The sequence below is a fragment of the Colletotrichum gloeosporioides genome (genome assembly GCF_011800055.1).
Source record: "Colletotrichum gloeosporioides strain Lc1 chromosome Unknown consensus_37, whole genome shotgun sequence".
In the NCBI taxonomy this organism is placed as follows: domain Eukaryota; kingdom Fungi; phylum Ascomycota; class Sordariomycetes; order Glomerellales; family Glomerellaceae; genus Colletotrichum; species Colletotrichum gloeosporioides.
In genome coordinates, this window is record NW_025544682.1 from 229,762 (window position 1) to 253,703 (window position 23,942).

Below are 23,942 nucleotides of genomic sequence, written 5' to 3' on the forward strand. Positions count from 1 at the left end.
CATCATGTTAGCCACGTATGTGAAGACGACTAAGCAACTTACGAGATGAGTGTTAACAGGGAAATCAGGAGAACGTTAGTCCACTTCTTGCTGCTTGACCAGTTGCACGGCAATCGTGGATCGCTGTCATCTGCTTCAACTTCACATTCCGACCGCATCGGCTGCTGGCCTTCTCCCATGATCTTTTGTCTTCTCCGGCTACTATAGGAAGAGGACAACAAGCTTGTGCGCAGCAGACGGTGGAAGATTTCCGAGGTAGAAGATGAAAGTATGACCAAAAAAAGAAGTCAATCCAGGTTTAGGATTCTTTGGCATGGTTCGATGGCCACCAAGTTTGAAGCCAGACTTGGCATACCAAATTATACGGGACCCCATGGTATATTATGTTGGATGATTCGAGGCGTTCAGAACGAATTTGACAATGATGCTATACTATTGAGGGTCACACTATTCCCGGATAATCCAAAAAGAACCTGTCAGCGTGTCTCGGAGTACTATTTCTTAATTCCGGACCAAGGATGACAGCGTCTTATCGTGATCCGCAGTGAGACCCACAAATGACTGGCTCCCATGCGGGTTGCTTCATACGTCTTCGATTTCTCTACTACCTAAACCATTCTTGGGACTTTCCAGGTCACAAGTGCAAGATACATGCATATACAGAATTCGGATATAGGCCTCTATTTAGTGCAAAGATGCACATACATTCTCCTCTTGAATCTGGCTGCCCGGCCGAAAGCTCGGAGCGCTTCGAAAAACAAGGATTATTGCTCCAATTTAGGATGTGCCATGAAATCAGTGGTCTTCTTTCCTGCGCTGGATTTCGGCCCATCTTGTTGGTGGTCTAGGAAGATCTATGGGTGTCTTCGTCTCAAAGTAGACTCGTTATTTGATTTGGAAGTCATTTTAAGAGCATGTATTTGATTGCAATTGGGCTTTCTGCAAAGCTGCTGGACCGACTTATGATTTATGAAAATCAATGAAAAACCAAAGAAACACAGTTGATGCAGTTCAAATCTGCTAATGTGATATATCTGATTTGAAAAGAAATTCATAAAGTGAGGAAACATATATCAGTTATATGTTGTATATTTGACTTATCCATGCAATTAACTTAGATAGCATTTCCACAAGAGCACAGTTTCTTGACAATCGCGCTAGTCCTGGGGGAATCTTTCACAATAAAAGACATCTCCTCATCATGAGAAATCTTTAGTCTTCTCTCCGCCACTGTTTCTTCGAACTCGCGTTGAACTTTGGAGGCAACCTCATCGTCGGTCAGGACAGCCCAGGCAGATCTCGCCAGAGCCTTGGCAACAATGAGAGTGCGCTCGTGCGCTGACTCGGCTCCAGCAGCTTCTGTGAAGCCGACAGTGTGGTTACTCTGCCCTTCCTTGGCCTCGATACCGTAGATGGGGTGGATGACGGGGACAACACAACCGACGTTCCCCTGGTCGGTAGCGCCAGAGATAACCTCCTTCGTGTCCACGTCGCACCACATGGGAATGCCCAGGTCTGCCGCGCAGTCGGCAAATACCAGGGAGAGTTGCTTATTCGGACGCATGGGAGCGTAAAAGACATCGTGTTCTACCTGCATCTTGCAGCTTGTGGCTATAGCGCCAGCCCAAAAATTCGCAACGACCCGGTCTCGCAGTTCCACGGTTTTCTCAATGGTTGGCGCACGCACCGCGTATTCAACGGCAGCAAAGTCGGGAATGACGTTGCTCTTGATGCCAGCGTCAGTAAAAATGCCGTGAACGGTGGAATCCTTCGTCATTTGCTGCCTCATCATGCTGACGCCATTGTAGCCGAGAATAGCGGCGTCAAGAGCATTCACGCCTTCCCAAGGTGAGGCGGCTGCGTGAGCAGCCTTGCCTTGGAACTGGATCTTGAAGCTAGTCGTAGCGACATGGTTTACAAAGGCGTTGCCATGTCGCCCTTCGGTGCCGTAGGCAAACATAGGAGCAGGATGAGCCATGACGCAAGCCGCAGCCCCATCATAGGCGCCCTTGCCAACGAGCATACCCTTACCGCAACCACCTTCCTCAGCTGGAGTACCAAGGAGCCTTAGCCGTCCAGGTTTGCCGGACGCCTTCAGAGCCGCGACTGTAGCAATGAAGCCCGCCAGGGATGCAGTCGCAATAAGATTGTGGCCGCAGGCGTGCCCAATGCCGGGGAGCGCGTCGTACTCGGCATTGAAGACCACCAAACGGCCACCCTCCCCGTACTCGGCCTCCAGAGAGGTAGGGATGCCGTATGCGTGAGGTGTGACTTTGAAGCCAAGCTTCCCTATTGCCGTGACGAGGGTATCGTGGGCGTGGTGCTCCTCGTAATTTAGCTCAGGATGCTGGTGTATCTGATACGCCGAAGCCAAGGTCAGTCGAAATATTTACACAGAGATCACTACCCGGGGCGACCAACGTCTAAGTCTACTTCTCTTAATAATGTTCTAGCATCGTTTATGGCGAAGTCCATCGCAGCAGCAATTTCAGGCTCAATGGTAGCCATATTGGGAACAAATTGGGATGTTGAAGTGACGACACGCATATTGGCCCGGTCGATGGAAATGGATTACTAGCTGCCGCTCTTCGAATGGAAACGGTTGAATGATTGGTACATGTTGCGGCCGTTCATGTTTAAGTAGATTTTCAGTGTTAGCAGCAAAGTGATGAATTGCTTTGACCCGGCTTCTTCTCGTAAGAGTCCTGGAGCCCGATTGTGACCTGGCACATGGATCCGGAGTGTCGTCGGGGGAGGACCCGCACCTGCGGTCTGGGGACCCCAGCAGAGTATTCACCGATGACTGGCCAGAATTGCCGACGAAGCTTATCAGAACTCTGAATAAGAATTTCTCGCCTCCAGCTATGTTGCTGCCTTATCTTTTGCTATCATTTTCGAGATAACTCATTGTCGGATGGCAATCCAGCGGCATCTCTTGGTCGCCACGCATAGTTCGCCTGACTCTGAGTGGAAATCTTGCAAAGGTCCAGACCACTTGCTAGAGGCAGAAGACAAAGAGATAACGTTATCATTACTTATAAGATTACGACTTAGATTGAGGTAAAGCGCCAAAGAAGGCGTGCAGACGAAACTGAACAGGGAAAGATTGATAGTAGAAGCATTACTCCCAGCCTAAATCGCAGCTGTTAATCCATCTCCTAAACGCAACCAATCTTAGAGGTGTAGTACTCGATAACCAGGTTAGTAACAACTTGCGAAACCCCAGCTGAATCTTCAGGTTTAGACCAGACCCTTCAACGAATATCCCAATGGCATGCCCACCAGATATTTCTGCTTGCTGGTAGCTTGTCCTTTGTCGTCAGTCCCCTGAGCTCCAAGGATCTGCACACGCGCCTCTTTCTGGAAGACGAGAACAATATCAGAGCCGCCGAACAAGAACTTTGAGATGGGCTGACCCTTCTCAACATCGTCGCCCTCGGACACGAGGGTCACAACGGAAGAGACCTGAGCCATACCGACGGGCAGTACTGCAACATAGCCGAGGAGGTCGTTGTGAATGACAATACACCCACGAGACTGGAGGAACTGGTAGCCTGCGTTGTCGGGCGCGTTGAGGGTGCCTACGAGACCCTTGTCAGGGTCAGCCTGCCCTTCGCACGGGCCGAAGCTACGGTGCTGATGCAAAATGTTCTTGCTCGAGTCGTTGGGGTCTTCTATGACTGTCACATTGAGGTAGTTGAGACCCGGAATGACTTTGGATTCGACGACCTTGCCAGCGACGGGGGCATGCTGCCTGTGGTAGTCAAAAGTGTTGAGAAAGGCGTGCATCCACACGCCTCCCTCGAAATAATCGGCGTACGTGCACCCATTCAACAGCGACTTGATCGTCCAGTCGAGACCCTTGATTTGCACAATGTCTTCGTGTGTCTTCGAGTCCCTAGTAACCGGCCAAGCGCCATCGAAAGTACTGTCGGCAGGGAAAACAATGACACGATTATAGTTCTCCCCATCCCTTTCGCGATCACCCGCGCCAATGGGTCGCATGCCTTTCTTGAGGGTGCGAGAAAACATCTCGTTGAAGGTCCTCCAGCCACCCTTGGGCTCGTATGCCTCGTCAATGTTGAAAAGAGGGGAGTCTTTGAAAGACTGAATTGCTTCGCAGGTGATAGATTCATCATTATCCATCCAGCTGCCGATGCGCTTGGAGAAGTTGACGAGCCAACGGCTCAAGGATGGAAGTTCTTTGCCCACCGAGTCGGGTGAGATGGGCAGGCTGTATTCAGGCCTGTCGAGGGGGCATTGGTCGAGGATAACGTTGAGCATGCATAATGCGTTGTAGATGAGTTTTGCATCGCATGTTTCCTTCGGAACCCATCTCAGCATACCGCTGGCAAACAGCAGAAATGTGTGGCCGTCGACAATTCCCCAATCCTTCATTTGGTCGATTTTGAGTTTCCAGCCTTCGCGAACAGCGTGGTTCAGCGGAGCGAGATCGTTGTGGAAAACATCGTGAACGAGACTCTTCTGAATCCACTCATCGACTTCTCTAGGGAAACTGAATGGACGAGGATCTTTCGAAGAATCTGCCAAGGAGCCCATTGTTCCGGTGTGCAGTCGTGATGTTTGCGAGAATAGATTTCAGTGGGTGACATAAGAATAGAGGAGGTTGATGAGGAATGAGAATCAAGCAGAATAGGCCATGCGGCCACTGATGATTTATAGAATTCTGCTTGGGGGGACGGAAGTTTCTCTGAATTGTGTTAATTTTCAATTTTCTTCGCGATGCTGAAATAGAGCTGATCAGCAGCTCGTATGGCGCAGCTGAGTGGCTACTGAAAACAAGCAATTGTGAAGGGTAGCAAAAGCCATGTGTCGCCCGAAGCGCTCATGCTTAAGCCCAAGTTTCCATCAGCCGTTCGAGAACCACTGTTGTGCTGCAAACAGTATGTGATTCCCCAAGCCCAGCTGTGCTCCAAGTGAGACATAAGACCACCTTGAAGCTCTGAGATTCACAGCTCTCTGATAAACTATACAGTCTTTTCATCTTAGTATGCCGAGCTGAACGCGCTAGCATACATTACAGTCGTGAAGCTGAGCACGGCAGCTCAGACTGTCCAAATTTCCCCGTTGCAAACGAATTTCCCCGTGATTGATGGGCACCTTTTCGTGCGCAACAGACTTGCGTCAGCCAGCCCCGAACCCGCCCGTTCCTACCGGTCAGTGCCGCCATGAGAACAGGTTTACTCTGAAATATCACCGTGCTTCCGCTTTCCTGCGATAGGCCTAAAATGAAAGTACTCCAAGTTGACGTATCTCTCTACTCTATCCATGCATCGCTCTCGGTCATATCCTTCGGTAAAGAGCCCCTCTTGACGGTAGATTCTCATGATACCCTTGTCTGGAGGGCCCAATTCGATCGATCTTCTCTCAATGGCATGCTGTTTTAAATGTGTGAGATAATTTACTGTAGGGCTTAGGCGGTTCAAGAAAACCCAAAAGACATCTTGGTACATACGAGTTCAAAGTTTCTCCACATTTTCTTCAGCTTCGAGAAGAAGCCAGTGACTGTGTAGGTGGCATGCTCCTGCCACTCTTCATCGCCCTGTTAAATGTTGCATCAGTCTGGTTCTGGGGTTGATGGTGACTGGAGGGGAGTCAACCTGTGACAGTTTGGTTGGCTTTGGCCCGACTTGAACATCAGCAAGAATGACGGTCCCGCGCGCCGTATCAATGAAAATGTGGTGACCGTCGCGTCCGGTAGGATGATTTGCCAGCACATAGACGTGCGCGGGTACTTTAATCGTCCATCCCTCAAACAAAAATTCTCTTCGGCTTTCGCCAGGAAAGTTCAAAGCTCTGTCACCCGCGCAGTCAACCGCGGTTGTCCTCTCGAAAATCTGCCACGGTTCGAAGTCGTCGACCTCGTCGCGGCGGATGTATGGGATATGCCTCATCAGATCAATCACTGTATCGTTCTTGCCAAGGGCAAAGGTCTTCATCCAGTCTCTGTTAATATGTTCCCACCCGCCCTCGGGAGGGTATCGAACTACTGACGGAGGAAGAAAAATTCGTGTCAGAAACTCATAGTAAGACGACAGCTCAGCAACGACTTCATCTCGTGAGTAACTCGGCACCTTGTTGTCAGAGTCAGACATGGTGAAGACCAGGGACAGATTCTATGCGGCCGTTTACGTCGGTGTCCTGCCAGTGTGTTGGTTTGGGAGCATTGGACGTTGAGGCAGCATGACCTCTGACTGCGTCGCGAAATGTGAAAACGAGAGACGCGTTACTTTGATTCGCGAGACCAATCGATCTGGCGCTTAAACACACTAGTCCTCATCCAGAAGGTGACCTCTATGAGCACTCAGTTTTGGTGCCTTGAAGAATGCCCACATAAACTTTCTCTCGCCTAATTTTCCTCAGCGGCTGATGATTCAAGTAGTGAGCCACGCAAATCACAACGCAGCTCACAACAACCACAAAACTCAAGCCCGCCGTTTTGGGATCGGAGGCCCAGCTCTCATGGACATCAAAGAAGGTGCAGAAATTGTGTTCGGCGCACTTACAACGTAAGGTACACGCACAAAGTTAGTCACTTCTCGAGTGCCGCGGTACCGTATGAGACCGGAACGATAGTGGGGCCGGTTCCTCCGCCCCCGTGCCCCGGCCCCGGTTGGCGTTCGGACTCCGGAGAAGGGCCGTTCACCAAATACCTTAGGTCTTCGTAGGTACTTTACGTGGCGCATCCCTAGCTCCTTGCCAGACATTCCAAACACTGAAGCTCCTCACAGATCTGAGCCACCTCCGGGCCCGACCCCACTTATGCTTACGGTCGCGACGACGCTGAGTGTGTACCTAAGGTACTTATGCATCGCATGCCTGGCATCCAATTCCATCGTCCTCACACCTTGCTTTGCGTCCTTCTTTGTGTTCTTTCTGCGTCTTTCCCCTCCCTTCAACACTCTGGACGCGCCCTGGCTACCGGGCCTCAACCATGTACCAGCCAACTCTTTGCCGGTTGGGGCCGCTGGCTGTCCAGACTGTCCTCCCCCGTGCCAGCTCCCGGCTTTTTCAAGCATCTTACCTGCCGGGCAGGTCATCATTGTTCTCTCATCTCCAAGTGTTCAGTCGGTATCCAAGTCCTACGGTGACACCCATCGCAGTCACCGCTCAACAGCACGCAAGATGCATTAATACCCGCCGTCTCCTGACTCGGGATACTGTGCCGCCTCCATTAACTCCGATCGCTACGCCCAAGAAGCCGAGGCGCATCTTCCGGAAGCTCTTGTACCTCCTTGGAGGCCTTGGCCTGGCAGGATATGCCGCCGATCGCTTCTATCTGGGGAGCGTGGGCATGCGCAGCGTCAGAGCTTACGGCACCATGGCTCTCGTCGGCCTCGACTACAAGCTGCACCTGGGGAACAAGCCCTACATTGCTGGCGTACCCGTCGATGTTCTGCATGAACGTAACGCCCGCCGCGTCTGCGACATGCTGAAGAGTAACGGTGGTCTCTACCTCAAGGCCGGCCAGGCTATGGCCATACAGGGCAGCGTCTTGCCGGAGCGCTACCAGCGGGGCCTTGCCGAACTATTTGACGACGCCACACCCGCCCCATGGTCCGACGTCGAGGCTGTTATCTGGGAGGACTTTGGACAGACCATTGGCCAGCTATTCGGCCCTGCCGTCGAGCGCGAACCTCGCGCGGCCGCTTCCATCGCCCAGGTTCACTATGCCCGTCTGTCGGATGGCCGTGAGATTGCCATCAAGGTCCAACGGAGGCAGATCGGTGCACAGGTGTCCTCCGATTTATCGACGCTCAAGCGCTTGATCGAATTCGCCGCAGAGGAAACCGCGATCCCCATGGCATCACTCGGGGGGTTCCTCATGAACCATGTCACGCAAGAGACCGATTTCGAGCATGAACGGTCCAACTCGGAGCGTCTTGCCGAGTTTGTGCGAGAAGACCCACGACTATGCGACCGTGTTCATGTCCCTACAGTCTACAGCGATCTGAGTTCAAGACGTGTTTTGACGACTGAATGGATAGACGGTCTCACGCTTCGGGACAAGGAGGGCATCACAATGGCAAGTACACCGTCGGGCCGCGGGCTGGGGCTCAACCTAGGAGACGTCATGGAGACAGTCATTGAGCTCTTCTCGGCCCAAATGTTTCGCTACGGATTTGTACACTGTGACCCGCACCCGGGAAACATCTTTGTGCGACGTCTACCATCAGGCAAACCTGAGATCGTTCTCCTCGACCATGGTCTCTACGTAACCCTCTCCGAGAGTCTGCGGCAGCAGTACGCCCAATTCTGGAAGGGCATCCTCACGCAGGACACCGAGGCCTTGAGAAAAGTGTCCAACGCCTGGGGCATGGAGGATCCGAAACCATGGGCCGATGCGTTCACGATGAGCTCCAAGAAGCCCGAAAAGGCGCGAAGTGAAGAGACGCCGGAGGAGCGCGACGAGCGCATAATTGCTGAAACGGCCGGCTACTTTGGAACAGACGGCCTGTGGCCTCCAGAGCTGGTCTTTTTAGAGCGCAACCTCGGCCTGGTGCAGGGTAGCAACCGTTTCCTCGGCTCGCCGGTCAATCGTGTCAAGCTCATTGGCGTCGCGGCCATGCGCTCGGTGGAGGCCAGCGGTCAGGAAACCATGTGGAGGACGGTGCGGTCTAGATGGTCACTATTCATGTTGGACTTGGTTTTCTGCCTCAGTAGTGTCAGGCAGTACTTTGGGTATGGTGGTGGCTTCGAGGAGGACTTGAAGGAAAAAGAGGATAGGGCGGCGCGGGAGCTGAAAGACACATTGGCAATCGTGCTGGGTATCACGGTTGACTAGCGTGCTGGTCGTCATAGTGCCTCATCAGTGTTGCAAATCCTCTCTCCTCGATTACTGGCCATACTAAAAGATTCTTGGTCTATGTATAAAATTCTAATCCTTCTCAATAGAATAATAAAGAAGTGTAACAACTACACCTATGGCTCGGAAAGGGAGGTAAATGTCATCTCTGGGTCGATAATACACCACGAGCTCGAGTCGTGTCAGTAGTGTATTGCATTCTCTCAGTATCAAGAGTATGTTATGTACTCTGAGTACAAGCAGGTAAACCAGTGTAAAGCTCCCAGTGCAAACCACACTTCTTCCACGTCTTGATTCTAGGCATCTGCTGACCTTCTGCATCCGTTCCCGAGTTCGCCGGTCTCATCATCCACTGCGTCTTCACCCACCTTTTGTTCTAAATTCTCCAACGACCGTAAATATACGCAACCTTCGCAGATCATTGCCGAGGAGTCTCCTTTTGTCACCAAACTTCCGGCCGTCCACTGAAGAAGCTTCCAAGCCGCTTGGAGGAACACAAGATTTGCCAGCACTAAGGAGCAGAGTAAGACCCCAATGCTCTTCTTTTCGGGGACTGAGCAGAGATATTCAGCAACAAGAGTGGTCTCTTTGCAGGAAAGAGAACCCATTAACGGCTTGAACTTTTCGAAACTATTTTTGAGGCTCGTCAAGCCCTCTCCAGGGTCACCGAGTGTACGACCGGGCGTCGGGATTTGGTTGAAGAAAAATCCGTCTAGACTGTCGGGACCAGTACTGTTAAGTAGACCGCCAGGTTTCCGGTTCATATTGTTTGGAGAGAGGATTGCGAATTTGAGGCTGTCTTCGTCAAGAAGCAAATTTGGGGACGAGCAGCTGCCCAAATCTTGTGCGAACAATGAGTGTAGAAGTTTGGCGACGTGAAGCCCCTCCGTAAGGGCAGGTGACCAATAGGAGTCCTGCGAAAACGTTGGTCTTCAGTTTCATCTTCACATAGTTATATCTGCTGAAACAAGAGCGCCTACCTTCATGTTGTACCCTGGATCATATATGCGGCGATCATTGTTTTTGTTTAAGCCATCTTCCATATTCCAGACCCATCTGGCAAAGAAGAAGCCATCGGACCGTATACTTAATCTCTGTTAATAGCTTCCTACAAAACGTTACAAGGTGAAGATGGCTACTCACTCATGATTTGAAGGTTTGGGCATATATCTCATGCCACCGCGAGCCACAGCTACAGAGTCATCTGGTAATCTTGCTTGAGAGGCAATAGTCAACACTCCATTCAAGTAAGCATTCAGTAATCTTGTGCCCCACCATACGCTTGCATGCGTTTTAGGGTCATCCGCAAGAACGTAGTTGAAGTTTCTCTGGGCATTACTATTAGAGGCTTTCATTGTGACATTCGTGGCACCCTCGTCGGACATTACGATGCACCACAGCGTCAAAGTCACACTGGAATCTTCTCAAGAGTTCCATGTTGAAGACGGCGGCTTAGAAGGGTCAACCTTCTTGAGGGAGATGAAAATTTCTTGCACTTGGCAATCCTGCAGCAGGGAGTTCATGTATCGCATTGAACCAGGCAGAGAAGACGATGAATGGTCGTTGCCAGACACGGGCCTGACGCCCGTGATCTGATATCTGAAGCCGAGGTTTGCTGTGGAAATGGAGCTGCCGACCGATAGCAAGGCAGGTTGGCATTCAGCTTTCGCGTCACCTTGCCAATTGAACGGTGCTCTGCGAAACCACCTACCCACGGTATCGTAACATCAGCACAACTATCCATTGTTACATAGATAGTTAGTATGCATTAATACGAGGCTGTCTGACATACCGCGCGTTGAGTTTCTCGATGGTTGCATTGGGGTATGTTGTGTAGATAGCTTTTGTATAGTATACGCTTGAGCTGAGATTCAGAAGGGTGAAGATAACCGTGAGGATAAACCCGCCAATTATTACCACTGGAGTAAACCATCGGAATGGGTAGGGTCTTGTGATAGAATAAAAAAAGATCGAGGAGTGCATGTTTCGTGAGAAGCTGGAAAATACGCGTTGACAATGTACGAGGAACGAGTTGCCGGCTTGGCGCTGACAAGTCAAACAGTAATTGAGCACTCATATTAATCCATACATGGCGAGGATGCTTTATGATTTTGTACACCAGGAGAAGACTCGTGGGATCAAATGCGATGAGACTCCGGCCTTGGCGAGTTCTCACAGCCTGCTCTCCCGAGACAATACAGTCTTGAGTGTAGCACTGGGTCGTCGTCAGTGTGGGTGTTTGAAATGGGAAATTAAGCCGATTGGTCCTTGTTGGGAATGTACATACGACGCAACCACAGCCTTATGCAGTAATTTATGATGCTGAGACGCCCTTGAATGCCATTCTCTTGACTTTCGTTTGCCCAAGTGCGTAAATACCTGCCCAACTGTAGCACAAATGAGGTCATGCTATCATCGCGATTCCAGCATGCGGCTGGATCAAACGAAGCTGGGGAGAAATATAGACAAGTCCAAAAGAATGGATGATGTTCTTCCTTGTCTTTCGCTGCCCACAGGAATCTCGGCTTGGTGGTCTCAGGACTGCTCCCATCACAAGCCGGGTGCCATAGTATCGGGGCTGCAGGTTGTTTCTGCGAAGGTGCTCCTAGCCTAATGTCTCTGCCATAACTTCTCAATGATCACGCGATATTCGGGTTCTGGACCAAAAGAAGAACTCAAAAAGCGCAGTATGATAGTCCAGTTCTTTTGGCAATCTATCCAGGATTATTTGCTGTAGGACTTTAAGTTTGCTGGCATCTGACGTTCAGTGCCGCTTGTCGCACGGCTATGAAACCCAAGGGGTCTTTCTACTGCTCGTTGTTCACTACCTCATCTCGGCTCTTTTTTGCCTTCGAAACCTTTTTTGTTCTTTCATTCTCAACCAGAATTGACTAGGCTGTGGAGTATCGATAGAAGGGCAGTACTACACGTATCTGACTATAAGGTAAAGTAGTTAAATAGGTTTGCGAAATCTCAAGTGCGGATTATCAAAGGAGAGGCAATCTGTTAGCTACACTAGAGATCGCGAAGTCTACAACAAAAGAAGAGTTCATCTGGGTTGGAGTTGAACCGCTCCAGAGTCCTGACCTCTTGATCCGGCCATGCCAACTCGAAATCAAAGTTTCGCACCAAGGTTGAGATGAGCATTAGCTGTTCAAAGTAGGCAATATTTCTGCCAATACATACCTGAGGTCCTATGCTGAATGGTAAGTGGACCTTGAGCATTTTGTTCTTGTCGCCGTCAATCCAGCGCTGAGGTCGGTACGTCTCGGCGTCCTCGAAAGTCTCAACATCCCGCAACAGGGTGTAGGTCGGAACTGACACAGTGACGCCCTCAGTCACAAACTTCCCTGCGATCATCCGACCGCCTTCCGGGACAACCCTAGGCAAACCCATAGAACTCGCAGGTCGAACGCGAAGAGATTCCTCAACACAGGCTCTCAGAAACGGCAGCTGTCCGACGGAATCGTATGCTGGTACGGTATTCCTCGGAATGACAGGATCCAGTTCTTGCCGGAGCTGCTGGAGCACATCAGAATGGGTGTATATGAGATATAAGGAGTTTGTGATAAGGAGTTTGTGAGAGAAGCCGTGGTTGTCTCCGTGCCAGCGTTCATCATGACAGAGCATTCGGCGAAAAGCTCGCCAAAGGGAAGGTTGATCGGTTCGCCGTTGTTCTTCACCATCAGCTTTTGGAAGATATCCCCTTAATTCTCTTTGGATGTGAACCGCGCCTTGGTGCAGTGCCGGATAATGTTATCGAAGTCCACGCCTGCCTTCTTGTACGGATGCCAGGAAAAGAGTTTCTTGGAAAAGGGCAGTAGACCAGCTTCCATCCCAAGGACTGTGTTGATATGAGTGGCGTCTAGCAAAGACTGAATAAAGGGGGCTTGGTAAACCTCCCCCTCGGGTGTTTCAGCGTTGACCAGGTCGCTACCGCGCTTCAAGCAATTTAATGATTCACCATAGAGCATCGTTGAAAAAGCATCAATAGTGAAGTAGTTGAAATATCGGCGCATGTTGACTGGTCTCCCACCGCATGCAAATATTCTGAGTTGTGTCATTAATGTGCGGATCGTCTCAGCAATGACAGGCTCTTGTTCCGACAAGGACTTTTACGCGAAGACGTGGGCAAGTCACTTCCGCTTTCTCTGATGCTCAGTCTTGATTCTCTCGTCGGCCATATGAGGGAACGCTCCGGCCCCTCCATCGTACCAAGCGTCTTTGAGAAAGTTGGTGGCCGTAAAGGTCATAGACAGCGCGAGGGTCTGAAATAGAGACATAGTTGGGAGCAATGCGGACATGCGTGCCCAGTGTCTTGTGAGCTTCGTGCACTGCCGCGAAGTGCTGGTATCTGAAGCAGTAGAAAATACGCCACAAGGATGAGATGCCGGCAAATCCGGGGCTAGGGAACTTTCTGAGACCCTTCCTGTCGGCGAGGTAGCTTGTTATCGGTGCGCCGACCGCAAACCAGAGGACAAGAGCGGGGAACACTGCTTAGAACGTTAGAAACACGTTATCTCGATTCAAGAGATCAAAATTGTTTCTCACCGAGTAGCAGCAGCAACATTATAATCGTTAAGAAGACTACGTCAATATTTTGAAGTTTGATTACAAGTGCAGGACAGCATGAAGCAATGTCGGTGTGCCATCAATCACCCCTTAAATCTTAAATCTAAAAGTCACACATCCTTTAAGCTCCTCCCAATGCGCAAAGTATCGCATTGACTTGGCTACCTACAAATCCCGAAGTTGGGGCAGAATGGGAAATCCCCCAAGTCTTGCAATACCTCTTGTTACTTACAAGTCACAGCCTGACGACGTCTCCAGGTGATCAAACGTGACATTCGGGCACCATCAGGACGTAGAAGGCGGCTGGCGGGCGGGTCTCATCAGGCACTTCGATCAAACTGGTGTTAGACGGGCTTCCCTACAGAGGAAGCCCGTCACGAGACCATGCATGTCCGAAGGTCTGGAATCCCCGGAAATAGACAACCATGGAGAGTGTCGATCTCCTGCGAAACGAAAATTTGCGGGGAATGCGCCGCGTCAGCCCTTTCCCGTTCATCCACAAGAAGAGGGGAGGGCCGGTTAAAGAGAGCTCAGCCAGTCAAATACTGAGAGTGTGTCAATCAACGTTGATACATTCGGGTGCTAGTTTGGTCCATGACCTACGTACGTCGGGTGTTCTTATAGACCTAAGCTGCACGAAAAGGGCATCGCCGATCATAGCTCGGATTCGTAAACAGACATTATGGCATCAATCTCAATGCGCAAGTACGCAGATGATTCCGAAGTTTCTGCTACATATACTGCTACAATATTTTAAACAGAAAACTCTTGGTGCTCTACCGTTGTTGGGGTATTCCGCACGTCCTTGGTTTTGTCATCGAAGCTCATCTCTCTCAAGGACTGAGTGTCCGAGAACACATATCTCCTCCAAGCCCTGACAGGAATTTTCTCAGCGAAGAACATTGAAAAATCCAAGCTTGATCTGCCAGCGGTTTCGCCGACACAGAACCATGTCCACAGTATGGAGAGACACGTCGTACCAGCGTATACGAAGCTCACCATTGGACCTAGCCCGACATCATAGTACAGATAAGGCGCGGTGAACGAGACCACCCAGGTCATCAGGTAGAAAATGACGATACTCGCAGACATGATCTTGTTCTGGTTGGGACCGACTGCCATTTCTCGAGCGACGGTATACGCAAGGGGGCCAAGACCGAAGTTGAAGCCAACCATGACAACGAAGGAAAACACTACAATAACGTATTGCGTCGAAGGTGTCAGTGGTTTTACCGAGACGTCACCGATAGTGATGAAAGCCACCAACATCATGAAGTTGGTGATCATGAGGTTGATGCGGCGGCGCACTCTGTTGGCAGTAATTATCGAGGCGCCCACGGCAAATATTTGGACTATGTTGGTGATAAGTTGAACGAGAAAAAGGTTGCCTAATCCAATAGCCTGAGCGAAGACAACGCCGTAAACGTAGAAGAACAGAATGCCGCAGATTTGTTGGCTGAACATAGCTCCAGCGGAGTATGTCAGCTTGCGTCTTTCGATGGGGTCCGTTATCAGAGACCCCCATGAAGAGAACTCAGCATGCTGCTCTTCGATGCTCTTCGCATTCTCAGCAGTGGCCAGGTCCTCTAATGGGTCGTAGTTGGGCTTGCTTTGGTTGATTTTGTGGAAACTTTGCTCGGCCTCTGTACGTCGACCTTTGAGCACGTACCTCAGCGGGCTCTCTGGGATGAACGGAAGAAGGGCGGCCATTATCAGGGGAAGTACGACGAGGCCTCCCATGGGAATGCGGTATCCGAGAGAGCTTTTGATATTTTGGGTGCCCTGGTTGATCGCAGACGCGCATAGTTCAGACCAGGATTGGAGAAACTGGAAGCACATGAGCGCTGGTCCACGAATTGAGGGGGGTGCAACTTCGCCAATATACAACAACGAAGTGACGGTAAACTGGCCTACTCCAAGGCCGATAAGGATACGTACGACCACAAGAAGACCTTCTAAGCTGAGAATGTCTGCGACTTGACAAATGCCGCCAATAAATATGCAGAATGAAGCCAGCCAGAATGTGGACTTCCTCCCGTAGCGATCATTCAGTGGAGCGGCAAGGATTGCGCCTAGCAAGTCGCCAATGTAAATACCGGAGGCTGTGACAGACTGAAAGGACGAAGATAGGGCAAGCTTGCCGTCGGTATTACGAATGTTTCCGTAGTCATTCTTGAACTCCTGCATAGCTAATACTCTGTTGTAATAGGTATTGTCATAGCCATAGCAAAGAGCCCCAATGGCTGACACGGCGCAAAAGAAGATTGCCCATTTGTAATGAGCCCAGATATTTTGTGGTGACATGTTGAGATTATACAAGGCTCGGTGAGAATACAGTCTAGACTTACGTCTGAGAGCACAGGTGTTTCGAATGTTGTGTTGGAGGGCAGGAGCACAAGCAGAAACCCTAACTTAGATCAAAAGAGGAAGAGATGAAACATCGGTTATCGAAAAACGAGGTTATACAATCAGGAGTGGGCTGTAGTCTCAAGTTATCGGAAACTCCTCTTGGGGCGCCTGGGGTTGTTGTGGGGGTGTAAGTCTGGGGAAACTTACACGATCCGGGGAAGCTGGCTTGGACCCCGCCAACTGAGATTTCCTAAATGATAAAGTCCGACGTCCCAACCACAGATCGAGATTGCATGCAGCAATGCTTGCTTTTTTGATGAGGTACGTGACCCATATGTGATGGAAGACGGGGTTAATGAAGTGAGGGGGCATTCAATATCCTGGTTACTGGGCTGTCTCTCACCTACGATCTAAAGGTTGTTGTGGCAAGTTAACGAGGTCACTTGAGTAGTTGTCGTTGGCGCTGATAATGAGATTTCCAAAGATTCAAGTGTTTTGGTATCTAAGATCTAAACATTCAAGTGACGCCCTTTGATGTTTGCATACCACAGGTACTCATCCCTGCTGGCCGCTCTTCAACATGGGCTCAATCTGTGCCAATTGTTAGTCAAGTAGCTCACCGTTCTTGAGTGGAATCTTGGTTCTCCAGTTCCGATCAGCTAAGGCAGCTTCCGGCCCTTGTTCTGGTCGCGACTTTCCGGTAGCGAGGCTATCTGCCTAAGCACGTATTTCAAGCGGCACTCCAGTTCGGTCGTAGGGAACTATGATTTCCTCGACTTTTCCATCACGAGAAAGGGTAACATTCTCATTCTCAATCTAAAAGCAGATAGTATGTGGATTTTCGTGGTCAGGATGCGAGCTCAGAAAAAGCCGCACTCCGGCCATGTAATGAACCCCTCCGTCGAGAAGGTTTCCGCCTTGGTGAGTGGGACTTTCTCGCCATCCTGCGACTGTGGCCACTTGTGAGATATGCTGATATACATGCAACATCGTGATGTCTTACGACTGGGTCTCCAATCCTGTGAAACCGTACCATGTCGGCGTCCCTAGAAGCCCGTGATTGTGCCAAGACCCTTGATCTGATCCGCTCCAAATTGGCAGCTATTCAGAAATCGCCAGTTTTCAGCAATAGCCCAAGTGGGCCCCTTGAAGTCAGTACGGTACCATCGGATGAGATCCTCAGCATCCTTGATGTTCTCAGCAACAGGCTTCTCCGAGAGAACATGCTTTCCGGCTGTCAATGCAGCCTTGATAACTGGAATCTGGTTTGCTATGGGAAGCCTAGTCCCGGTTAGTGACATCCCTGGGAATCGCAAAATTTTCTAAGGACGAAATACGACGGCCGCGGTGTTTGAACGGCTGGGAATATCATCATATTCGTTTTCATTATATTCCAAGTAGAAATCGACCATATGGGGGACGGCTTCGGAAATGGATCTCGCGGAGGTGATCGACCGAGAGTACATAGCCTTCAACAGAAGCTCATTGGCAGTCTCGATAGCAGGCTACCAACCAACATCGTTATTAAAGGGGCCTGTACAAGATGGCAGTGTAGCGACCTACAGCGTGCTCCTCTCTAGCTCAGATCCCTACGAAGGGGGTGTTAATACTTGGAAATAGCAAGAGTGTGGCTTTGCCTACCCGCCCCAGTGAGCGCGACGGGGGTTTGGATCGTATTGATAAAAGTAAAAGTTACGTTTGGTTTTCTAGTTGAGCACGTAATTAGACCGAAGTCAATGAAGGTAGACCAATAGCTGAAAGTTCTGAGGGCAGCTTCTCTGCAGCATGTAATAGTCCATGTTGTGGACTTGACTTACACCAACAGCCGATCGGTCTTTGCCAAAAAGAGCAGTCCGCGTGGGCACTGGTCGGAAACATGCCCGATACAACTAGCCCGATGCGGGGAGAATGCAAGAGGGGGAATGCCTAGCATGAGCGCAAAGAAGCGGAGATGGGAGAGTCGGTTGGGTCCGTCAGCATCATCAGAGACGGAATGTGAATGTCGCACCGGTTTGGGTTAGGGAATGAAAAGTGCCCAGAGCTCACACAGCGCCTTATAAAGGTTAATATGTAACATGATGCTGCAAATTGCCTTCGAGGCCCTAAACACCTGTATCCTCTAGCTTCACGTATAAACCAGTCGCTACATTATCGCTACGACTATCAGAACTCGCTTCAATATGTCTTCCAAGATCCTACAGGTCGGGGTCATTGGCGGTGGCGACGTTGCCCAAATCGTACACCTTCCAACGTTCATGTTTTTATCCAGCCTCTTCAAGGTCGTCACCATTTGCGACATTTCACAAAAGACGGCTAATCATTGTCGTGACAAATTCAAGATTCCTCACGCGACCACAAATCCGGATGACATCTTCAATGATCCAGCCATTGATGTTGTCGTCATCCTGACATCTGACGAGTATCACGCCCCGTACACCATTGCTGCGTTGAAGGTCGGGAAAAACGTCTTGCTCGAGAAGCCCATGACGCTTAGCCTACAAGCTGGCGAGGAGATTATCGATGCTGAGACGAAGGCCCCCAACAATACCCGCGTCTTCGTGGGCTACATGCGACGTTACGCTCCAAGTCTACAAGCCTTCAAACGCGAGATTGCAACCATTGGCAAGATCAAGTACGCTCGTGTCAGGGACATCATTGGCCCCAATGCTTATTTCATCGGGCAGTCGGGGGCATATCCACAGAAGTACTACGATGACATATCAATGGAGGCATCAGAGGACAGAAAGACGCGACTTGCAGTCCTGCTAGGTCAGGCATGGGGACAAGAGCCAGATTCGCTTACCGCCGCGCAGATGGACTACTGCTGTCTCCTGGGCAGTCTCGGAAGCCATGGTATTAGCCTGATGAGGGACGTACTAGGTGGTCTCCCAGAATCAGTGCTTGCCTTGACGGACAACGCACGCTGGTACACGACAATGTTCGAATACCGGAATGGCACCGCCCCTGACGACCGTTTCACGTGTGTCTACGAGATGGGTATCGACTCTGTACCAAGATTTGACTCTCAAGTCGCTGTCTACGGGGAGAACAAATCAGTCACGATATGTTACGATACACCATTCGTGAAGGGTCTTGGAATCACGGTGGAGATTGACGAGCTGAACGAACACGGGGAAAAGTCCCACAGATCTCTTCAAACCTCTTACGAGGATGCATACACCGCTGAATTGAAAGAGTGGTACGAGACTGTGGTTTTTGGCAAAGAAGTCAAGACTTCCGCCAAGGACGCTCTAAACGACTTGAAGTTGTTTAGGATGATGATGGATAAATACCCCGATCACAAAAAGATCAAGGATCCATCTAACAGAACACCCTTCTTACCAAAAGGCCCTTAGATGGCATGCGAATCGAGTGTTACGATATCATTATTGAGTTTAATGAACTACTTTAACTGGGGCTTAAGATGATCAAAATATCGTCCACCTGTGATTGATAAGAGAGTGCTTCGGCCTTATCATGTCAGTCATAAACCTTGCGTGCGTCAACACGTAGAAGATCAAGCAAGATCTCTTGGCAAGGTTGCCACCATCTTGGGTTCTCCAGAGGTTCGTGGCAACGGACGAGCTCCCTTGACTCCAAACAAAAAGATAGACCTGGTTGCGCCGTTCCCTTGGGCAGGCCCTCAGCGACGTCTCGCTATGACGGACGGTCCGACGTATTCAACCCTCGTCAAAAGCCTCGTGCGCATGATACGCAGCCAATCCATCACTCGCCACCAGCTTGCTCTCGCCGCCGTTGCTCTGACCCTCCGGCGCGTTACGCTTGAAGACGACTTGGTGGTTGAGAGTCCCTGCTCGTGCCGTTTCTCGGCCTCGGAGCAGCGGGCCATGGGCCTTCTGGTGGACGGTCTGCCGATTCGGATCGGGAAGATCCGCGAGGGAACTTCCTGCGCTGCGTTCCTCAGCCAGGTGCGCGAGGCAAGTCAAGCTGCCCTCGCTCGAGTAGTCCCGTTCCCGGAGATGCTTCGCATACTGGGCATCAACCAAGACTTCGAGCGTCATCCCCTCTTCGAGGTCATGGTCACCTTCCACTTGGACAAGGGCCCTCAAGAGCATTTGGACATCCCCAATTGCAGCGTATCAGCCCTTCCGGTGTATGCTTCCGGTTCCAAGTTCCTCCTGATGTTTGAATGGACGGAATGCTCGGAGGGAGATTGGATGCTGCGGATTGAGTATAACAGCCAGAGGATTTCTGGTCCGATACTTCCTTAAATAATGAAGAGCTTGTTCGACATTCTTAACGATCTTTCGATGGAGAACGACATTATTTAGTTGTGTCTTTCGAGTTAGAAGTGAGGCAGCGCGGACAAGGGTAGTAGTTGTGTCTCCTCGTCAAAGTCTGTTGTGATATAGACCAGGCAGTCCAGATTGGATACACTTGAAGATTATGGACATGCTACACGCTGAGCCAAGAAAAAAGCTCAGTCATAAGATGCATCGTTTATCATGTTGTTTTCGAATTATTGTCGTGCACGAAGTACATCAGCCTTCCATGGCAGCATCTACCGTCTTCTCGGGTCTAGGCATTTGGCAAAAGAGTACTGACGTTGCCAACGAAGATATGCAGGCCCAATGTTTTACAATTGAACATGTATGTAATACGTCGACAGTCTCCATCGAATCCTTCCTGTTGATGAACATGCTTTCTTCTCGTCTGAAGTTCGTCGAGGTCACACCGGCGAGCGTTTATGGATAGCCTCATTCCCAAACCGAGCACATACGACCATACCCATTGGAAAACTCGGGATCCCGTCCGCTCTCCCATAGATAAGCCAATGAGGGCTGGAGTAGTAGTCGGGTCGGTGACGACCGGCGAATGCCCGGTGTTGTATGTTTTTGGTCGCGATCAGTTCATTTTTGACCTCCACAGCCGATGCCATGATAGTCTTTCATCGAGTTCCTTTTGCAGGAAGAAACAAGCGGAAACTCACATGAGTGAAAGCTCTCATCGCCCACCTCTGAGGCAACAAGCACTTCGCAACGCTTCCATGTGTATGCGTTGTGGGGATTGATCAGGCACTACGAGGGGTAGGCTCGAGTCGGCAGGACATCTGAGCGGGGCCGGGAGGCAACTCACAAGGTTGTCTTTTCAGACCGGTGCGAGTCACATACTGTAATAACGGTGGATCAGATCCCAGTGTAAAGTAAAGGAGAATTTTTGTTTTGTTTGTATTACAGTTTCTTATGTTAGGCATCTGGCGTGCCAGCCAGGCCGTGGTATGGTACATCGTGAGTGGAACAGCTATAAGACAAGCCAAGAAAAGCCTTTTTAGGTAAGTTTCGTTTCATCTTACAATCCCCCGCCGTCATGCGTCGTCAAGATATCTCTCTGCATTTCATTTTCTCTTCACTTTTTTTTTTCGATTCCCCGCAGGACAGTCAAGTCCTGTTTAGGCGTTGACGAAGCCCTTGACGTTCTTCAACCAGCGGACGTACTCCTTCTGCTCCTTGACGTCAATGTAGTCGGGTGCAAAAATGGCCAGGGCCTGAGTGATGCCGCGCTCCTCGAGGTAGCGCTCCATCAGGATTTGCAGGTCCTCGTCGAGGCTGCCGAAGGGGGGTCCGGGGTAGACGTCGGCGCGGGCGTGGGCGATGTCGGCGGAGGAGCCGTGCGCCAGCTTGCCGTCCTCGTAGTAGTACATGTTCTCGACGGTGATGGCGCCGTCCTGGGCGGTGGCGTCGATGTTAAGGGCGCCGTCGGCCTTGCCAGGCTTCTCGACGACGATGCTCAGGCGGCAGGGCGGAGCGGCCTCGTCCAGCTCGCCCTCCTCGTCCTCGATGTCCTCCTCGGGGTTGGCGGAGCGGGCACCGTTCTGCTTGGTCTGGGGCTCGGAGGGGTCGTACTCGTCGTCCAGGGCGCGGTCCTGCTCGTACATCTCGGGGTCGTAGTTGGCGAGATCGGCGATGGAGAAGGTGACAGTGATCCTGGATCTTGTCAGTATGTCGAGGCGCATAGATAGCCACGCGCTGGAAAAACTCACTTCTCCTCGCCAAACTTGCGGGTAAGCTTGACCTCCTCCTTGCCGGGGGTGTCGTGGAGCTCAAACGGGCTGTTGTCGAGGAAGTCCTTGACGCTGGCGGGCAGCTGCTCGTTCTGCTTGACCTCATCCTCGAAGGAGAGCTCGCTCTCGAGCTTGGCGAGAAGCTCAGCGTCGGTCTCGCCGGCAGGGGCTTTCCTGAAGGCGGAGCTGGAAAAGGCAGAAGCGCGCTGGACGGCGCCAAATGATGAGGCCTTGACGAATGCGCTGGGGCGGGCGCTCTGTCTGAGAGTGGTGGCCGAGAGGCGAGTAAGGGTTCTCGGCGCAGAGCGCGCGATGGATCTGATGGAAAGCATTTTGGCTGGAGTTGTGTCTACTTGTCGAACGAGGTGTTGTTTGACAATGGGAAAAAAGACTCTGTGGTGGGGTGGGTAAATCAATCTCTGCAGAAGCTTTGGAAGCTTCCCAAAAATTTTGAGATCAGACCAGACGCTGAGTCTACCGGCGAAATATTGTTCCGATGCTTGCAGCACGACAACACACTGCAGCTGAACCACATCAACCTCCACTCTTTCTCGAAGGACTCCACCGAAGAATCATGTACAAAAAATCATCAATGCTCTCGCCTAAGCTTAAACTGGTAATGACAGGGGCCTCACTAATTTCTGAGATCTCCAGATCCCAATCTGCCTGTTTGTCTCCTCCCGCTCAAACCCAATGGCGATGCCAGCATCACTGGGAAGAGTTGTTGGTGTCTAGTCCGTCTATCTTTTTGAACGCCTTGTAGCTCAAGTTTTGTTTGCCTTCCCATAGAGTCTCTCATCAATGTAGACTGACACGATGCAATGCCGATGAAGCCCGTGGGACCCGGCGGATCCTCTCCTTGCACTTCCAACAGTGGTGTCTGGTGCTGTTGCTGTCACTGCCGATCCCTGAATCACAACTGCCAAATACCCCGTTCCTCTTGGCAAGCATGCATAACCTTTCTGAGATGAGGACAGTATCTTCATGGCTGCAGACGTTGCAGACGCGCAGATGAGTGACGTATTTGCACATGTTGCTACAACGACTGTCAGTGAAATTCAACCGTCGGTGCTTATCAGGACTCACTTGCAGGAGCAAGAGGTTCAATCGGATAGTTGCGGGTGTAGGCAGAACAGATCAGGAAGATCGACGGAGGGGTTGCTGAGAGTGGCGAGGGGTAGATGACAGCCGGATGACAGTGAAGATCATCCGAGATATATCTACACTTGAGCACTGTTGTAGCCACGCTCTTGGGAAGCCCAAACAAGTCAGCCCGACCTCGTGGTACGGGGACTCGAACGATCACAGGCAGCAAGCACCGGCATCCAGATCCTTCGACATCTTGCGGTCTGCTACGGCGTCCTCCCCAAAGTCTTGCCACGGAGGGATCGGGGGTGAGTCAAGTGGAGATGCTTCCAGGGGCAGTGCTCACCGCGGTCAGCGAGCTGGAAGCGTCTAGCCGTCTTCAAGAGGATGGCGAGGTCGCCTGTGCAATGTAGCACCTGGGACAGAATGAGAGATCTGGGTTGAGTTATGAGACGACAGGCACCACTTGGGACAGGCCTGTTTGGCGAACAACGTGGTTCCAGTAGTCTGGTCCAGGAGGCTCGGGGCAGATCGCAGCCGCGCTCTGGACCGGGTAGCCACCTTTGGAACAAGGAGAAATAGACGTCAGTCATCAGACAATCTACAGGGACCGCGGACGGCAACATAATCGTCACTTGATGTGCGACATGGCAGCCCAATGATTGTTCGACGGAAGCCAGGTGTGGGTTGATATTGGGCCGGGAGATCGATGGATCGTGTTCCAGCCTTGCCTGTGGCATCTACCGAGTGTGTTTCAAACGAGATCACCACGTTTGCTCTCTACATGATACCGTCTAAATGCTTGCCAAATGGATACAACAGTCCCAGAGGATGCGGTCGAGCCGGTACTATCCCCAGAACACCACATGCCACCCACGTTTGCCGCCGGGCCGCCCGCCGATGCCCTGTGTAACGGGCGCGGAGAGAACATGCATGCGAAGGTCGGCGATCCAGTGGTTTGGCCGCGCATGGCCTGCTGTGATCCGAGCTTTCGCCTCCGTGTTCACATACGGCATTACTGTATGTAACCGGAGAAATTGTCTGTTGACCAAACGAGACTCCTGTCACGGCGCATGTTTGTCTCAG

General features: G+C 51.0%; 13 protein-coding genes and 1 pseudogene across 14 annotated transcripts; 2 read left to right on the forward strand and 12 right to left on the reverse strand.

Annotated features, from left to right (window-relative positions):
• Positions 1–1,114: 1,114 nt before the first annotated feature.
• Positions 1,115–2,547, reverse strand: GCG54_00004367 (Peptidase M20 domain-containing protein 2; the record flags this gene model as incomplete). Its single annotated transcript, XM_045404417.1, has 2 exons — positions 1,115–2,356; positions 2,434–2,547. 2 exons carry the CDS (start codon positions 2,545–2,547, stop codon positions 1,115–1,117), a joined length of 1,356 nt encoding a protein of 451 aa, XP_045265201.1.
• A 693-nt stretch (positions 2,548–3,240) lies between these two features.
• GCG54_00004368 (Phosphatidylserine decarboxylase proenzyme) lies at positions 3,241–4,560 on the reverse strand (the record flags this gene model as incomplete). Its single annotated transcript, XM_045404418.1, has 1 exon — positions 3,241–4,560. The coding sequence occupies one exon, from the start codon at positions 4,558–4,560 to the stop codon at positions 3,241–3,243; it is 1,320 nt and encodes a 439-aa protein (XP_045265202.1).
• A 641-nt stretch (positions 4,561–5,201) lies between these two features.
• GCG54_00004369 (uncharacterized protein) lies at positions 5,202–6,116 on the reverse strand (the record flags this gene model as incomplete). Its single annotated transcript, XM_045404419.1, has 3 exons — positions 5,202–5,399; positions 5,477–5,563; positions 5,607–6,116. The coding sequence occupies 3 exons, from the start codon at positions 6,114–6,116 to the stop codon at positions 5,202–5,204; spliced, it is 795 nt and encodes a 264-aa protein (XP_045265203.1).
• Positions 6,117–6,955: 839 nt separating this feature from the next.
• Positions 6,956–8,806, forward strand: GCG54_00004370 (ABC1 family protein C10F6.14c; the record flags this gene model as incomplete). The annotated part of the gene is made up of 1 exon (XM_045404420.1): positions 6,956–8,806. One exon carries the CDS (start codon positions 6,956–6,958, stop codon positions 8,804–8,806), a length of 1,851 nt encoding a protein of 616 aa, XP_045265204.1.
• Positions 8,807–9,123: 317 nt separating this feature from the next.
• On the reverse strand, positions 9,124–10,212 carry GCG54_00004371 (uncharacterized protein; the record flags this gene model as incomplete). Its single annotated transcript, XM_045404421.1, has 3 exons — positions 9,124–9,741; positions 9,808–9,913; positions 9,971–10,212. 3 exons carry the CDS (start codon positions 10,210–10,212, stop codon positions 9,124–9,126), a joined length of 966 nt encoding a protein of 321 aa, XP_045265205.1.
• Positions 10,213–10,251: 39 nt separating this feature from the next.
• Positions 10,252–10,810, reverse strand: GCG54_00004372 (uncharacterized protein; the record flags this gene model as incomplete). Its single annotated transcript, XM_045404422.1, has 2 exons — positions 10,252–10,534; positions 10,620–10,810. The coding sequence occupies 2 exons, from the start codon at positions 10,808–10,810 to the stop codon at positions 10,252–10,254; spliced, it is 474 nt and encodes a 157-aa protein (XP_045265206.1).
• A 1,032-nt stretch (positions 10,811–11,842) lies between these two features.
• On the reverse strand, positions 11,843–12,513 carry GCG54_00004373 (Versicolorin B desaturase; the record flags this gene model as incomplete). The annotated part of the gene is given in 2 exon segments (XM_045404423.1): positions 11,843–12,314; positions 12,326–12,513. 2 exon segments carry the CDS (start codon positions 12,511–12,513, stop codon positions 11,843–11,845), a joined length of 660 nt encoding a protein of 219 aa, XP_045265207.1.
• A 21-nt stretch (positions 12,514–12,534) lies between these two features.
• On the reverse strand, positions 12,535–12,846 carry GCG54_00004374 (uncharacterized protein; the record flags this gene model as incomplete). Its single annotated transcript, XM_045404424.1, has 1 exon — positions 12,535–12,846. One exon carries the CDS (start codon positions 12,844–12,846, stop codon positions 12,535–12,537), a length of 312 nt encoding a protein of 103 aa, XP_045265208.1.
• A 117-nt stretch (positions 12,847–12,963) lies between these two features.
• GCG54_00004375 (High-affinity glucose transporter RGT2) lies at positions 12,964–15,703 on the reverse strand (the record flags this gene model as incomplete). The annotated part of the gene is given in 3 exon segments (XM_045404425.1): positions 12,964–13,095; positions 13,109–13,320; positions 14,380–15,703. 3 exon segments carry the CDS (start codon positions 15,701–15,703, stop codon positions 12,964–12,966), a joined length of 1,668 nt encoding a protein of 555 aa, XP_045265209.1.
• A 648-nt stretch (positions 15,704–16,351) lies between these two features.
• GCG54_00004376 (uncharacterized protein) lies at positions 16,352–16,784 on the reverse strand (the record flags this gene model as incomplete). The annotated part of the gene is given in 3 exon segments (XM_045404426.1): positions 16,352–16,461; positions 16,474–16,564; positions 16,752–16,784. 3 exon segments carry the CDS (start codon positions 16,782–16,784, stop codon positions 16,352–16,354), a joined length of 234 nt encoding a protein of 77 aa, XP_045265210.1.
• Positions 16,785–16,794: 10 nt separating this feature from the next.
• On the reverse strand, positions 16,795–17,049 carry GCG54_00004377 (uncharacterized protein; the record flags this gene model as incomplete). The annotated part of the gene is made up of 1 exon (XM_045404427.1): positions 16,795–17,049. One exon carries the CDS (start codon positions 17,047–17,049, stop codon positions 16,795–16,797), a length of 255 nt encoding a protein of 84 aa, XP_045265211.1.
• A 21-nt stretch (positions 17,050–17,070) lies between these two features.
• Positions 17,071–17,267, reverse strand: GCG54_00004378 (annotated as a pseudogene). The gene has a single exon. A coding segment is annotated over exon 1 (197 nt).
• A 661-nt stretch (positions 17,268–17,928) lies between these two features.
• GCG54_00004379 (scyllo-inositol 2-dehydrogenase (NAD(+))) lies at positions 17,929–19,104 on the forward strand (the record flags this gene model as incomplete). The annotated part of the gene is made up of 1 exon (XM_045404428.1): positions 17,929–19,104. One exon carries the CDS (start codon positions 17,929–17,931, stop codon positions 19,102–19,104), a length of 1,176 nt encoding a protein of 391 aa, XP_045265212.1.
• Positions 19,105–21,158: 2,054 nt separating this feature from the next.
• On the reverse strand, positions 21,159–22,802 carry GCG54_00004380 (uncharacterized protein; the record flags this gene model as incomplete). Its single annotated transcript, XM_045404429.1, has 4 exons — positions 21,159–21,693; positions 21,750–22,163; positions 22,461–22,501; positions 22,584–22,802. 4 exons carry the CDS (start codon positions 22,800–22,802, stop codon positions 21,159–21,161), a joined length of 1,209 nt encoding a protein of 402 aa, XP_045265213.1.
• Positions 22,803–23,942: the final 1,140 nt, after the last annotated feature.